The 13,066-nt window shown below is 39.6% G+C and overlaps 1 protein-coding gene across 2 annotated transcripts in view; it reads right to left on the bottom strand.

Annotated features, from left to right (window-relative positions):
• The window catches only part of esrrgb (estrogen-related receptor gamma b), a 99,929-nt gene that overhangs the window by 44,011 nt on the left and 42,852 nt on the right, over window positions 1-13,066 (bottom strand). The window contains exon 1 of one of the 2 annotated variants that reach the window (XM_067571651.1): window positions 2,957-3,524. The exons of the other annotated variant lie outside the window; for it this stretch is intronic. Coding sequence (XP_067427752.1) covers window positions 2,957-3,006 — 50 coding nt within the window. The 5' untranslated portion in view covers window positions 3,007-3,524. Of the gene's footprint in view, window positions 1-2,956; window positions 3,525-13,066 lie in introns of those variants that run through there. 2 annotated transcript variants of the gene reach the window in all.

A 13,066-nucleotide genomic window follows, 5' to 3' on the forward strand; every position in this document is an offset into this window, starting at 1 on the left:
ATATGTGCGTACAGTATATTATAATTATTTCTCACAATAATGTGAGGTGCCTGATTAGCTAATTTTAGTGTGTGTGTGTCTCACACTACGTCCTCAGCAGAGATGTAGTGTGAGAAGTTGACGTTACAGTCGACAGACGTCTCACCTGGGGCCAAAAGGTTGGTCACTGAGCCAAAAGTCCTCAAGGAGTTAATTCAATCCCCCGAAGCCAAACCTAACTATGTACAGCTTTATGTGACACTAAAAGCAGAGATTTACAGCGTACAGCTACATTTACTTCCAGTTGGTAAACTGTATGATAGTACGTGGATTATTTACTGTATATCACATATTATAACCTTGATTAAAATATACTTTTGCTATAAAGAGTGTACAAGTTTCCTAAAGTTTATAGTCATGACATGTTTTTTTTATTAATAACTTTTTATTAAAGTTTACTGCTCCGTTAATAAAATATATTCATCATAACAATTAAATAAAGAAGAAGAAGTACTTTATTGATCTCCGTGGGGAAATTGATCCTCTGCATTTGACCCATCCTACACACACACACACACACACACACACTGGGAGCAGTGGGCAGCCGCAGTGCAGCGCCCGGGGACCAACTCCAGTTCTTTTGGCAATGCCTTGGTCAGGGGTACTGACAGGAGTATTAACCCTAACATACATGTCTTTGATGGTGGGAGGAAATAGGAGCACCCGGCGGAAACCCACGCAAACCCGTGGGGAGACCCGTGCCGCTGCATTAATCTCAGGAAGAACTCTATTATTGGGTGGTGAGTTTGTAAAACATCTGCATTTCTACTTTACTTTGTGGGGGTTTTGTGTAAAGTTGGTATTAGTGTGTCATAAAAAGTGCTGTCCTATCAAATCTGACCCAACGGTCCTCCAGTCAACAGAGAAGAACATCTGAGAGCTTCAAAACATTTACATTTACACATTCACACACTGTGCACACAGTCACATATGCATACACATACGTAACCAGCTACTGACTCGCCCACACACACGCATATTTTTGTACGCATCCATATATGCAGAGTTTACATGCAGATGTATACAAACAAACCCATCAGCAAACCCACAATGTACACACTAAGATTTGACCTTTTATCTTTTTTTTATCATTTAAATTCAGTTTAAAATGTTTTTAACATGTAATAAAAAAATATAAGCCGTCTGTTAATTCAATAGGAGTGTATTAAACGCTGTTTTACAGCTTCTGGAAATTGATGATTATGCGAAAAAGAAGAGCTCCGGGTTGTGGCCTTTTTTAAACTGCACTGCGATCTGCACAGGAGTTGTAATATTGAATGTCAAAGCCTTAAGAGGCAGTACAGGAAACTGATCTATTTAAACACATTAAAAATAAATGAAATCCAGATCTATTACTTTTAAGTGAGGGATCAAAACAACTGACAAATTCTCTAAACACGTGGTTAAACAATATACTTCTGAAACAATTTATGTCCATTCACTCAGAAATACTCTGTCACTCATTTGATTGTAGTAATTAATTTCATGTACATGATGTGTATCATACATTTTACTGCGCTGTTGAAATAGTTTGAATAGTTAATTACTCCATATGTTACTTCAGTGCAATCTTGTATGCCAGTAATCTAAAATACCAAAATAAAATGGTAATATGACAATGCTGCAAAATATAAAACCACTTTAAAATAATTATGACGTATCTTTTGTAATAAAAACAGTTCCTGTTGTTTGCAAAAAGTTGTATCATTTCTCAAGTCGACACAAAAGACATTTGCAGCACGAGGCTATGTTAATTCACTTTTATAAGCTTTTTACACTTGATTTTATCTACAGTTGCAGCTCAGACGCCAATATAAACTGTACAAAATTAAAATACACTTACTGAACATTACAGAGGTTATTTTCTTTTATTTGTAGAGAGTCTAATGAAGTTTGAAATATTCCTAATCACAGTCCTGTAAAAAGTGCTAAGCAGGTTAAACCATTCCAATCCCATCTACAGCTTAACATAAAGAGGATCCCAGCAAACCGTCTGCCCGTCATATTTGCTTAAAAGAAAAGATCCTCTTTCTAGGCATGCAAGGAGTGTAGCAGTGACACACGACAGGCTGGTGCTCCATTTGAGATTTAAGTTTCTTTTAGTTACTGTAAAACAAGCTGCTTAATTCCTCCACTCACGAACTAAATTATGAACTAAATGCACAATGACAATATGTGTACGAGCACTGTGCAGCACTTTAATCCTATTTAAAGAGATTTAACTGTATTTTCTTTACACATAAAGCCACTTTGGTGCATATTCCTCCCTCTCAATATAATTTCAGCATGATTTAATCATAAGCACCAAAATTAAGTAAAGTGCAAAATCACAGACCATATAAAAGAAAACAAAGCTTTAACCAAAAAGCAGGCAGGCAGTTATCTGTCTCCTCAAATATAATCTTGTTTATCTGTCTCTCAAAAACACACACACTCTCACACACACTGGGTGACACTACAGTCACAGTTTTCTTTCCCTAGGACACCGTCGGACGCCGGCTGCTGCCAGAGGATAGTCGTCCGCATTAATCTGCCTCTGGCTCTTCCCTGTGGCTGAGGTTAAACCCTGGATCCTGATGCAGAGCAAGACAGCTGTAGGGCAAGAGTCCGACCTGGACTCCCTGCGGGCTACGCTACTGCAGCCTCACTAGCACTACTGAGCTCTGCTGTCCCGTACACGGGGAGGTGGAGCTGAGATAGTGCGAGGAACTTCTTGATTTTTTAAAGTCGTTTACTTTATGCACAAAAAATAATTTACAAATGACTCACACACAGATTTAGCTTCTGGTTTCATTCTGTCTTAAATAAAAATAAAGGCAAATAAGCAAATGAAATCGTGGAATCTAAAATGGAAACAACAGTAGAGATGGGAAAATAAACACTGATGGAGAAAAGATGCAGAAGGACATGCACCTACTGGTTGTGGTAGCAGAGGGGGTCAGGGATGCACAGTTCGGAAACATCCATCAGTCCACGTTAAGCATTCCAGGTGTTGCAATAAAAAAAAGATAAATAAACAGCTGGGGAAAGGCTGGAAGAGGAGATCAGTTCCTAAGTCTCCACATATCTTGATGAAATGTTGGTCAGGTGTTCCTGGGTGTTGTCTCCCCTCCCTCCCCTCTTCAACACACACACACACCCACTCACAAAAAAATAAAAAGCTCCTGCCTCGGCCCAGCAAACTCCAGTCTGCACACACAGGTGCTGCACACTCAGGAGTACGTATGAGAGAGAGAGAGAGAGACAAAGAGTGGATTTAGTGGAGAATCAGAAAGAAGAAAAAGAACCTTGAGGTAGAGATGAAGAGAGGAAACAAGCGTAAAGAAAGGAGGAAGAATAAAGATCAGGGGAGTGACGGGTAAAGACAGAGAGAATCAAAGATAGAGACAGATGGATGGAGAGCAGCAGTGGTGAGAGCGCACTCAGGCTGAGTAAGTCAGTGAGGGGATTGAGTCTCCATTGAAGACGTGGGGGCTCTTTAAGAGGAGGAGGGCGTGGCTTGCTGCATATGGAGCAGCTGCCATTGGTCGGCCTGGGGAGGGCTGTCCTGGCAGCAGCCAATGTGACTGAAAGATTACTGTGGAGGGGACGGGCTAATGGGCGACCAGTCGGTGTCCAGTCATTCACAAGGGAGCGCTGCAAAACACAGAGACACACAGACTCCCCCCCTCCCACCCCCACCCCTACACCCCCCTTGGATAGATAGACAGATAGAGATAGGAGTTTCAGTTTCAGTGGGGTCACAGTTGGTGTTTACAGCTGCAGTACAGTAGTAATTGACAAGCAACAGAAGTAGCAGCACGTCGACTGAGGGTGATTTAAACAGGTCTGTTTACTGTGCTTTAAAGGGCTCAGTGCCAGCTTACAGAGCTAAACTGTTCTCTTTACTCTTTTATCCTCTCCACCGTGGATCTGGCTTTTCCACAGCCTGCCCTCCTTTAAAGTAATGCCAGCTGCTTCCCACAGCATTTCACCAAACACACTGTTAAGAGGAGAAGAGATCTAACAATCCCGACAGAGGCAGGATGTAAAAAAACTCTAAGAGTGTTGATGACCTCGACAGGAATGATAATAATGATGACGACAGGCGCGGTGATGACAGAGAAGTTTGAGTGTATCTTTACCACGTCTGTGTAATGTGGCAGCCATCAGAGGAGAAGCAAACTGTCCCCGTCCCCCCCCCCACCCCCCACCTCCTCCTCCTCCTCCTCCTCCCCAAAACCCCCAACCCACTTCATCAACCCACATTTTCCTGATCGATACAAAACCCATCACACACTCTTATTGATCACAGCGTTGCCGTGTCGCCAGAAGCCTCGGGACAGACTCTGTTTCCCAACCGTCTTTTAAATAACAGGAATTATAAATTTGAACGTTTTCTTTTCATGTCAGTCCATATCAAAGTCACAGGAGCAAAGGCCCAATTGCTCTAATAACAGAGCTGTGCATTCTCAATTAAATTTTTGATCAATATTTTGGCATTTAATGTACTTTCCTGCAGAGGAAAACCAGGATATTGCACTGATCTGATTAAGACATCCAGACATAATCAATAGAAGAGATATGTTTATGTTTTTAATGAGGCAGAGAGAAAAGAGAAAAGGAGAGAGACTAAATGCTCAGATGACATGTATGATTTCACATTAGGGCTGAATATTGGAGCAGAAGTTAATCAAATAAAAAAACAAATGTGGAAATGTTTGTCTGTGCTGTTTTTTTCTGTTTTCCATTTGAAATTTATGATGAAGTTGTGTGCAGGAGTACACTGGAAAAATCCTCAGCCTTTACTCTCTGTACTGTAGCACATTTTATATAGGATAATGTTGTTTTACAGTACATTCAGTTGAGAAATTAACTGCATTTCATTTTCAGCTCCACTGCTGTGTTTGTGTTGCCAGTTTTCTGAGGTGGGCCACAGTGTAAGTCCAGGGCTCATCCGCCTCCCTCCCTCTCAGCCAGCCGGCTTACACAGCGAGGGAACACCGGGCTTCATGGCATCTGACAGGAAATCTATTGAGCGCACAGTCTGTAATCCTACTATCACGCTATCGCCAAACGAAGAAACAGTAATCCAATCATTAAGTCTGTATTTAAGCAAAACAGATTTCCAGCTCTGTAACCAAGAGTGTCTCTTTAAGCAGATCTCAGCCAGTCTGGGATCTAACTACTGTGCATTTGCAGACAGCAGTGTATGTTTTCATAATAAATTTGCTCTCATTTGCTGTTTTTTTTTTTTTATTCTCAGTGATGTATTCCCCATCTCCAGTGCCTCTGAATACTGGATTGTGGCCTTAATTTAGCAGAGAACAGATGGATGGAAAAGGGAATCAGCTTTATTTTTGGAGTAAGTTTTAAGTGAAATATAGGTTTATACAGTACAGCTACACACACAATTGAATGTGCACATACACACTCACATAAAACGTGAATTGTAATTGACCGAAACATTTCCGACAGAAGATCAGAAACACTGAGGTTTAACGTTGCAATCAGCAGCTTGTTTCTGAAAAGCGAAAAAAGAACTAATCGTTATCTGTCAATAAATAGTAATTACATATTGTGCTGGGTTGAGGGACACACTGGGTGTATGTAATTAAATTCCTGATTCATGAGCAAACTGGCCCTTTATGTCTGACCTTCTGACCTCTGAACAGAGACACAGTGTATCACGTGTGGCCCGGTGGCTCAGCAAGCAGCTCAGTGAAGTAAAGCAGAGCAGAAAAACACAACAGGATGAACTGCAGATGATACTCATGACATTTGTTGAATGTTGACTTTGAACGACAAAAAACTCAGAATTAATGTATGATTTGATGTTGCTTTTTCAATCAACAAACAAAATGACATATTTTTCAAAAAAGAATAACAGAAAGTGAAGTAGCTTCCTTAATTCGGTGTGATGTAACGATCAGTGAGCTGCCACAGTAGAAGTGTTTGAATTACTAAGAAGCATTATAGTTTGCAATGGACCTGATGGCTGTAAAGTTTTATTTGGCCCATATTTCACATCAGCCACTGAACACCAGTGAAAGAGCTGCCACGCGTTAAAGATAAATCAATCAATGGCTGCTTTAATCAAATTAATGACAAAAAAAGGAAAAACTACAACAGAAGAAATTAATCAAAACTCCATTAGTTTATTTAGTAATTGTTGGTTTTTATTTACATATAATGTGTTTGTTGCATTATTAACTTTTGGTTTATATTTGAATGGTAGCAAATGACACCTTTCTCTTATAAAGTAAACAACTAAAATTATGACTGAACAAACTGTGCCGTCTTTTATTTCTCAGCTCAGTAGAATAATTAATAAGGAGAAAAAAAAATCTAGAGATTGATATTTATTATCTCTCTTGTTTTGTGAAGGACCATGATCCAAAACAGTATGTAAAAATATTATAATTATATCATGATGCATGTTTACTTGCTGATATTTAACTAACAAAATATATTTCTATTAAGGAACAAGGAGCAATGTGTGGCGCACAACTCTATCTTCAAGGTAATTAATTAGATAAAGTAGAAATAATAATTTGGCTGAAACACAAAGAGTTTGATAATGTTTCTGTTTTGCACCTTTCTGGATGTCCTTTTCATTTAAAGTACTAATTTTATTTTCCTCTGCCAAAACACATCTAATACGGAGTTTGAACCCTAACTGTAAAAATTAAAATATTGTACACAGATAATGCAAACCAGGACAAAATACTGGATGTTTTAAGTTTTTCCACCTTCTCATTCAGCCACAACAACAGAAATATGTCGTTATCCAACTACTTACGTAAAGCTCACTATAGACACTGAATCCCACAGATCCATCATTTGCACATTTCTCTTTCACTGCCACACACTTGTTTGGCTCGTCTGCTGGAGGAGTGTGGAGAGGGATAATTACTATAGCCACAGGGCTGCGTTAATCAGCTGGGTGCATTTGTTGGGTTTTATTATGTTCCACTTCCCTCTTTGGGCCACGCTGACTGAGCCACCAGGACTAGACAGGGCTGGTGGAGGACCGCTGCCGCCCTGCTGCCCGTTCACGCTGGGTTAATAAATGCTATTAGCCTCTATCTCTTGCCTCTTAATTTCTCATTTAACTGAGGACGGTTAAAACAAAACTACACAAGCAGTGGTGTTAATCAGGGACTCGTAGCGGGACTCGGATATCTTGATTGAGAGAGCTGGACTCACACAATGAGGGAGGGAAATGTATGCTGGGATCTCTAGCATGTTTTTGCTGTGACATCACTTCATCATGTGAAATGTCCATGCGGTCTGTTAACACCTGATCATTTAGTTTAGTGGTGGTTTGACGTGTTATCACTGGTAGCAAGCAACAGGCAGAATACGTCCAAAAAGCCAAGTGAAATTCTGATTATTTTTTGGGAGAATATTTTGTATCGTCCATATTCATAGCTTCTCTTATTTGTCTATTTGCACTTTATGTAAGCACCTGCAGCACTTATAGTGTGTTTACATGTTTTCTAATTATATTTAGATGATGAATCAATACTTTTATCACCTGAGCAGTCTTCATCCAACTATTTGATTGCATTTTATTTAGTACATAAACTGCATTTTTTCTCTATTGTCATCATTTCAAAAGAACATTTCTTTTTATGAACTTCTAAATTATATAATCCACTTTTATTGGTGCTGTCCTGTACTGTGGCACCAACACTATCCAGGTTAGGAGCTTTGTTCTCACTGCACCATTCATTATTAAAATGTTTTCAATCATGATAAGACACTTTGGTTAAAGGCAATCGCCAAATGGCATATATTACCTTGAGGACATTTTTCTAACCTGTGCTGCGTGTGGCTGGAACTACCCTCCAGTGAAAGCCATGATTGTGATTCGAGGAACAGCAAATGGCCTGCACTGTGTTTAATCACATCAAATATAAACAAAATCAATTGTACACCCTCCCTCCCCCTTCATGCTCTAATTTTAAATAGCTCCTTGACACCAGTCGAATCCTCAGCGACTTGTCTACGTCACCTGCATAACACAAGAGGGTCTGGATGGAGTCACCTCTAAACCGAAGCCAGGTTGTGTCATTGCCATCCAGAAACGAGATCAATACATTCATCTCAAGTTCATTCCAATAAGGCAGCTGGCAAAAATGGCCCGCATGGTGTCAGCTCTTTAAAGCTTTATGACGCTTATGCGTACGTAGCAAGCCTGCTGTGTCTAGACCCTGCAGATAAAACAGCTAGCGCCAAGAAAAGTGGGTAACTGTACACGGTTGCTTTGAGCATCAGCTGGACAAACAGACTGATGAGACAAAACATAATGACTTTCTCTATATTAAAATACATGGACCTGCATTTCATTTATATGTTTAGGTACACTGCTCTGTGTAATATTAGTAGTGATAAAGTTGAGCATTAGTAAGCTTTGTAAAATATGTCTGCGAGAAGAAAAAAATGGTGTGTTCATTGAATTCACGTCACGGAGCTGCCAGTTGGGCTCATACCGACTTCAACGTCTCAGAACACCCGCAGGGAACTAGTAACTCTTCAATTATCAGCTTCACTCCGAGGAACGGTTAACTTAAGTACAAAACTTTCCATTTCAAATGACTTAGAGTGTGTTTGATAAGGAAATTATCCTCTTAGCTCGTCCCAATCCCACGATAAAAGAGGCTGTTTCTGTATAAATTACCTCCACGGGCAAAAATTGTCAAACTGCTTAGTGAGTCAGTGGTGTATCTTTCTGTGAAACAACACTCCTCTGATTTTAGCTGCTAAAAAATTCATTCATACAGTCATTTTTTTCAGTGCGTGGCTCTAATAGCTACTGACCACACACACACCTGAAAGCTTCAAGCCTGATGCGAAAAGTGAAGGAAGAAAAAAAAAGGTCCACTGGATTTTAAACTGCCTGCGTTGCAATCTGTTTACACTGTGCTGATGAACATAATACTAAAAACAAACATTTATGTAAAGCAGCCTCTGCTGGCAGTAAATCTCATTTTGAGGAGAGGCTTGGTATTCCAGACTTGGCTCCCCTAAGATCCAGGGATGACTTTCATTTAGTCTCACCTCTCCATCCAACTGGGGTCACCCCTGTTGGTATAGCAAGCACAGCAGTCACATTGCTCCACCATGCGCGCAGATTGCTTACTAGAACTGCCTGGAACCTTTCATATTTCCCAGTCAGCATTTTTACAGGATAATTTTGGCAGCCTTTAAGGATATCGCTGCCTTAATAGAGGATAAAAATAAACGGGTAGTGGAAGGGCTATATCAGGCCGGTATAATCTTGTATTCTACACTGTGTGGAGCTAAACGTCTGGCTTTGGCTCCATTCAATGAGATTAAACTTCTCCCCAGTTGATTCCAAAAGACCATTTGTCCTATTTTTAAAACTAGAAAGAGTGTTTTGAGCCAAGTATATCTAAAAAGGCCAGTTAAATTGATTAAAATACTATGGTGTAAATGGAATTATAGAGCTGCTTCTAGGAATGTCTTTGGTCTATATCCCATTGAGTGATTCTGGTCAGCAGATTTCTATAGATGGTTTGTCAGATTCAGTTTGTATTTGTACATGTGTGCAATGTGCATGCCTTGATGTGTACTGTATTTTATGTGGGCGTGTGCATCTGGATATGTGCATACATATACAAGTGTGTGTGTGAGCGTGCTGTATGTGCAAATTGGTTTGGGAACGTGTAGCTATGGCATTGACTGACTTATGTGTAAGAAAAGCTTGTCAAAATGTCTCAAAGAGGCAAACAGCTTAATTCAATCAGTGCTACCGCTTTCAAGACCACAAGGGAGCCAGCTAATGGTGTTAGAAAACTTGAAAAGTTGGAAAAATAAGCTTAAGGAAGTTCTCACTACCTGGGAAAGAAGTCTGTTCCTTGAGGCTTTCCTATACTGTATGATAGTAAAAGCTCCACTCTTCTGGGCCTTGTTGCTTCTCTGTGAGCTCAAATGCTGGATTTTAGTTTGTGCTCCTCCCATGAGGGGCAAAGCTTTGCAGAAGTTAGAGGAGGGTTATATGAAGTTCAGTGGAAATGTTTTTTGAGCACTCAGCCAACTTTTTAATAAAAGACAAGAGTATGGATCGAGATGTTCTGCAGAAGCATGTTTGGAAGTGAGTGGATAGGGAGTTGGAGAATATATAGGTTTAGTTAAATGTGAAAAAAAGTAACCCTTCTTCTAAATAGGCATCCTGTGGGCATTCCCTTTCAGAATTATGAGAAAGAGACAAATGTTATGCCAGAGTCTCAAGAAAAACATTGCTTGTGACGGTCTCCGTCTCTGACTGTGCAGTGCAGTGAAAAACTGTGGGTCTATAAGGCAAGCACCTCGTTTGTTTTATGCGCCCTTCCCCCTTCTCCGACATTCACCCACATTAATTCCATGATTGTGTCTTCCTCTCATTTTCTCCCTCGTTATGCATTTAATGTTTCCAATTTGCCGTCATCACAGAAAAACGCCACAAGAAGCTATAAATTCTTTTCTAATTCCAAATAATTAGGATTACACGGACCAGTGGTTTTCAATCAGCGAGATCATCTCAATGATAGATGGTAGGATAACTGGTCATTGCCGAGACATAAATATTGTGTCGTTCAATTAATCTGGTCTAATGAGGTGTCAAAGCTGCCAGTCATCCATCAAATACAATTAGGAATAAACACATATGCATGGAGATGGGTAATTAATAATTAGCAAAGCAAAGAAAACAGTATTGGTTTCAGCAGCCACATTCACAGAGCAATTTACCACAGCTCTTTCTTCATTCGCTTTTTCGAGTGAGTGAGACAATGCCACATCAATGGAATTTGAATCAATTTTACCCATTTTCGTGTCTAATGTTCGCTACACTCTGTGATTCTGCCAAGATGTGTGTCAGTTTTAGAAAAACACATTATGAACATTAAAGAGGTCACGCCAAATCACATTAAATGAGAGTTTAACCTTAAAAAAAAGTCTAATCTAGGTGCCTTTCATCTAAATGAACCGCAACTAGACCTGGAAAAAAAGAGCAGACTTTCTGTAAGACTGCTCCTAAAACTTAATGATGGATAGAGTTCTTTTCTGGACCAAAAAAGAAGAAAACATTTATTCTAGATCTTGGGAATTAGGGACTGTCATCAACACTTTGTCTTCATCTTTCTCTAAAGCCCACAAGGCTCATTGTCCTAAAAAAGACATTTTATACAGAGTGTTCATTGTCTTCCATTTTCAGAAGGTAGTCAAGCATCCTGACAAAATTAAAGTGCAGTACTGGGATGAGACCTCACTCTTGCCACCGGTATGAAAATAATAATTTATTCTGCCAAGTTCAAAACATAATGTTCCAGCTGTCAGAAGCTTTCATCAGTATCCGTCATACGTACAAAGGTAGAAACATTTGTGACCCACCTGTGTCAACTCCCAGCCAAAAGTCCTGCTTATTAAATCCTCTGTAGCACCGACGTTGACACCTGTCAAACAGAGGCAGTGCGGTAGTTTGCCTTTGACACGGCACAATCGAGGCTTCACCTCCAGACTTTTGGTCATACTTGTTGAAACCTGAGGGGAATGTAACACTGCTAATATGATGGTACTTTAATAATTAAGGTGTTGAGCAATAGCAGTTAATTAATGTGCTGTAAATATATTAAAAAATACAAAGATTTTTTTTTGTATTAATTTGGAAGAACCTGCGTTGTATCATGACTGTGTGACAGTTTATTAGAAGGGGAGTTTGAGGTGGAGGTTACATTTCTCTTCTGGGTGGCCCTTGTGGCCACCTTGTCACTAGAAATTATGTTAACATCCTACTAATTTGCAACAGCAAATACATTTTGGGGGAAACGTAATGCCGCCCAGGTTAAATTTTGTTATTATCATAATCAGGAAATAATTTTAATGAATGCATTTGCCAACTTGCAAAATATTCACACTGAACGTATTCACAATATGCTGACTGACAATGTCAAAATTTCATTTGTTTTCCAACAATTTTCACTCTTGCAATACATTATCCACTCATAGCAAGTAAAGCATGATTAACCAAGTGCTGTGACTGTGCCAGAACCATATAGGGACAGATTGTGGTCTTAGTTAAATATTGAAAAATGCAACATTACTGTATTAACATTTATAGAGTGACTTAAAGGTGCAGTGTGTAGAATTTAGTGGCATCTAGCGGAATGGGCTTGGCAGAAATATTATATTCATAAGTATGTTTTAATTAGTGTATAATAACCTGAAATTAAGAATTGTTGTGTCTTTATTACCTTAGAATGAGCCCTTTATATCTTCATAGGGAGGAGGTCCTCTTCCATGTGGCACCGCCATGTTTCTACAGTAGCCCAGAACGGACAAACCAAACACTGCTTCTAGAGAGGACCTTTCACGTTTTTCCTGAGTTTCGCGCCACTGTAGGTTCTCCTACATGCTTGGAAGGGGAGGGGGAGGGGAGGTGTATTCAGTTGATTGCAATCTGCAACCTCTACACCTAGATGCCACTAAATCCTGCACGCTGGTCCTGGGATAACCGGGATAAAAAACTGTGTTTTACTGCCCTCTCTGGCTTAAAGTTTCAAGCCTGTTCCACCTCGGCATGACCTTACCCAACAGTGATCTCACAAGGTTCCTGGAGGACACCTGAAGCAAGGTCAGACTTAATACCACTGGAGGACAGCAAAAACAGCTTTTCAGGGTTAGTGTGTATCAATTAATATGTTGATTATTTTCTCAATTAATAATGAATTAGTCGTTTGGTCTATAAAATGTCTGAAAATGGAGAAACATTTTAATCACCATTTCTCAAAGTCCAATATGCAATCTAAAATCTCTTGTTTTGTCCCAACCAACAGTTCACAACCCAAAGAGTTTACTATCTAACGAGAGAAAATATTCACATTTACGAAAATGAAACAAGTGAATTTGAATTCTTTTTTCTTAAAAAATGACTCGAAACAACTAACTGATTATCAAAATTGTTGGAAATTAATTATCTGTTGATCGACTAATCAATGTAGCTCCCGTTAAGTTACTCTCTAAACAAGATCTTTCCCCAACA

This window comes from Thunnus thynnus, chromosome 18, assembly GCF_963924715.1.
Source record: "Thunnus thynnus chromosome 18, fThuThy2.1, whole genome shotgun sequence".
Taxonomy (NCBI): Eukaryota; Metazoa; Chordata; class Actinopteri; order Scombriformes; family Scombridae; genus Thunnus; species Thunnus thynnus.